This window comes from Cyprinodon variegatus, unplaced genomic scaffold, assembly GCF_000732505.1.
Source record: "Cyprinodon variegatus isolate N-32 unplaced genomic scaffold, C_variegatus-1.0 Scaffold1541, whole genome shotgun sequence".
NCBI classification, from domain to species: Eukaryota; Metazoa; Chordata; class Actinopteri; order Cyprinodontiformes; family Cyprinodontidae; genus Cyprinodon; species Cyprinodon variegatus.
Window position 1 is genome coordinate 92384 of NW_015151994.1, and position 1354 is coordinate 93737.

A 1354-nucleotide genomic window follows, 5' to 3' on the forward strand; every position below is an offset into this window, starting at 1 on the left:
CTGGATATAACCTAACGGAATATCTTCAGAACGGCTCCAAATGACACTAATCTCATATGGGTGAGTAGAACATGATGGAATAATGTAAAATCAAGGACCCAATGTAAAAAAAAAATGGTGTTCCCCTTTAACAAAGATCAGAAACATGTTAATCAGTGTCGCCTTCCAGAAACGCTGCATCGTACCTGTGTAGGCATAGATACGATAGTTGGTTTCCACAACAATGAAGCCGGCGTCTTTAGTTCCAGGAACGGAGGCAATGTTGGAGGAGGAGGAGGAAGAGGAGCTGTTTGTGACTCCAGCAGCCAGAGTGATGGCCAGTCTGGTGGGGTAGTACCGCCGGGACTTCCTCTGTGGACACACAGTGGAAGATCTGATGGATGTTCTATCCACAGGAAAACCTTTAAGTTCATCCATCAGGTCCTGTTTGTGACGCTGTGGAGCGGGACCGCCTCATTCATCACATCAAGGAAGGAGAAACCGTCATACTGAAGTATTTATGAACTAAATTTTCCTTATCCTTCTGTTTACGTCAACAGATGATTTCAACCAACTGGGATTAAAACTAAAAGCGAAAATAAAAAGAAGTCCCTGGGTATCTTTAATAGTCTCACCTTCCTCTGAAACACCAGTCCAAACTCCCGGAGGTGCTGCAGGAAAGTGAGCAGAGACTCGCTCATGCCTTCCACCGAGTAATCCTGAAACACACGGTGAAACTACATCAACATGCGTGAGAACGGAGGCTTTAACAGAAGCCATGGTGCTGCGGGCCAGCAGGTTCAACTCTGCTTTGAAGACATTTCATCTTCTCAATGAGGTTCTTTAAGTTAAATGAATTAAATCAGAGGCGTCAGGTAGCAAACTAAAAAATACTTTACTTCAAATTAAATGTTGGCTATCTGTGGTTTACTGCAGTCATTATTTTTTAGACAACTTTTTACTTCAATCGTTATATTTTTTTTAGCAATTATCTTTACTTTCTATTACTTACATTTTAAAAAAGACTCGTTAGTTTTGTTTCATTTAAGCTCATTTTAATTATGGCCTGTTGGTATTTAAAAAATAAATAAAGACCATTAAAATAATTAGTTTCGTCCAGACAATTTCTTTTTTGTGGTTGGACTCGGCATTGCCCCAACTTGTTGCTCACCACACACCAAAATACATAGTTTTTCAAGATGATGCAAAGTTAAATTTGACTCTGTTACCATTAGTTATAAAACTAAGAAAATGAAATCAAAGGAAGTTATCATCCAGAATTACAGAAAAATGTTCCTTTAGTAGGTTAGTGCAAGTAAAGCTCATTTTTTTCCTGCATTACTTTTACTTTTATACTTTAAGTAGTTTTCTCCTC

The 1354-nt window shown here is 38.8% G+C and overlaps 1 protein-coding gene across 2 annotated transcripts in view; it reads right to left on the reverse strand.

Moving 5' to 3' along the window:
- The window catches only part of gtf2h4 (general transcription factor IIH subunit 4), a 23555-nt gene that overhangs the window by 10048 nt on the left and 12153 nt on the right, over nucleotides 1–1354 (reverse strand). For both annotated transcript variants that reach the window (XM_015403679.1, XM_015403680.1), the window contains exons 8-9: nucleotides 615–698; nucleotides 186–351 (exon numbers count right to left, since the gene is read on the reverse strand). In XM_015403679.1, coding sequence (XP_015259165.1) covers nucleotides 186–351; nucleotides 615–698 — 250 coding nt within the window. The remainder of the gene's footprint in view (nucleotides 1–185; nucleotides 352–614; nucleotides 699–1354) is intronic.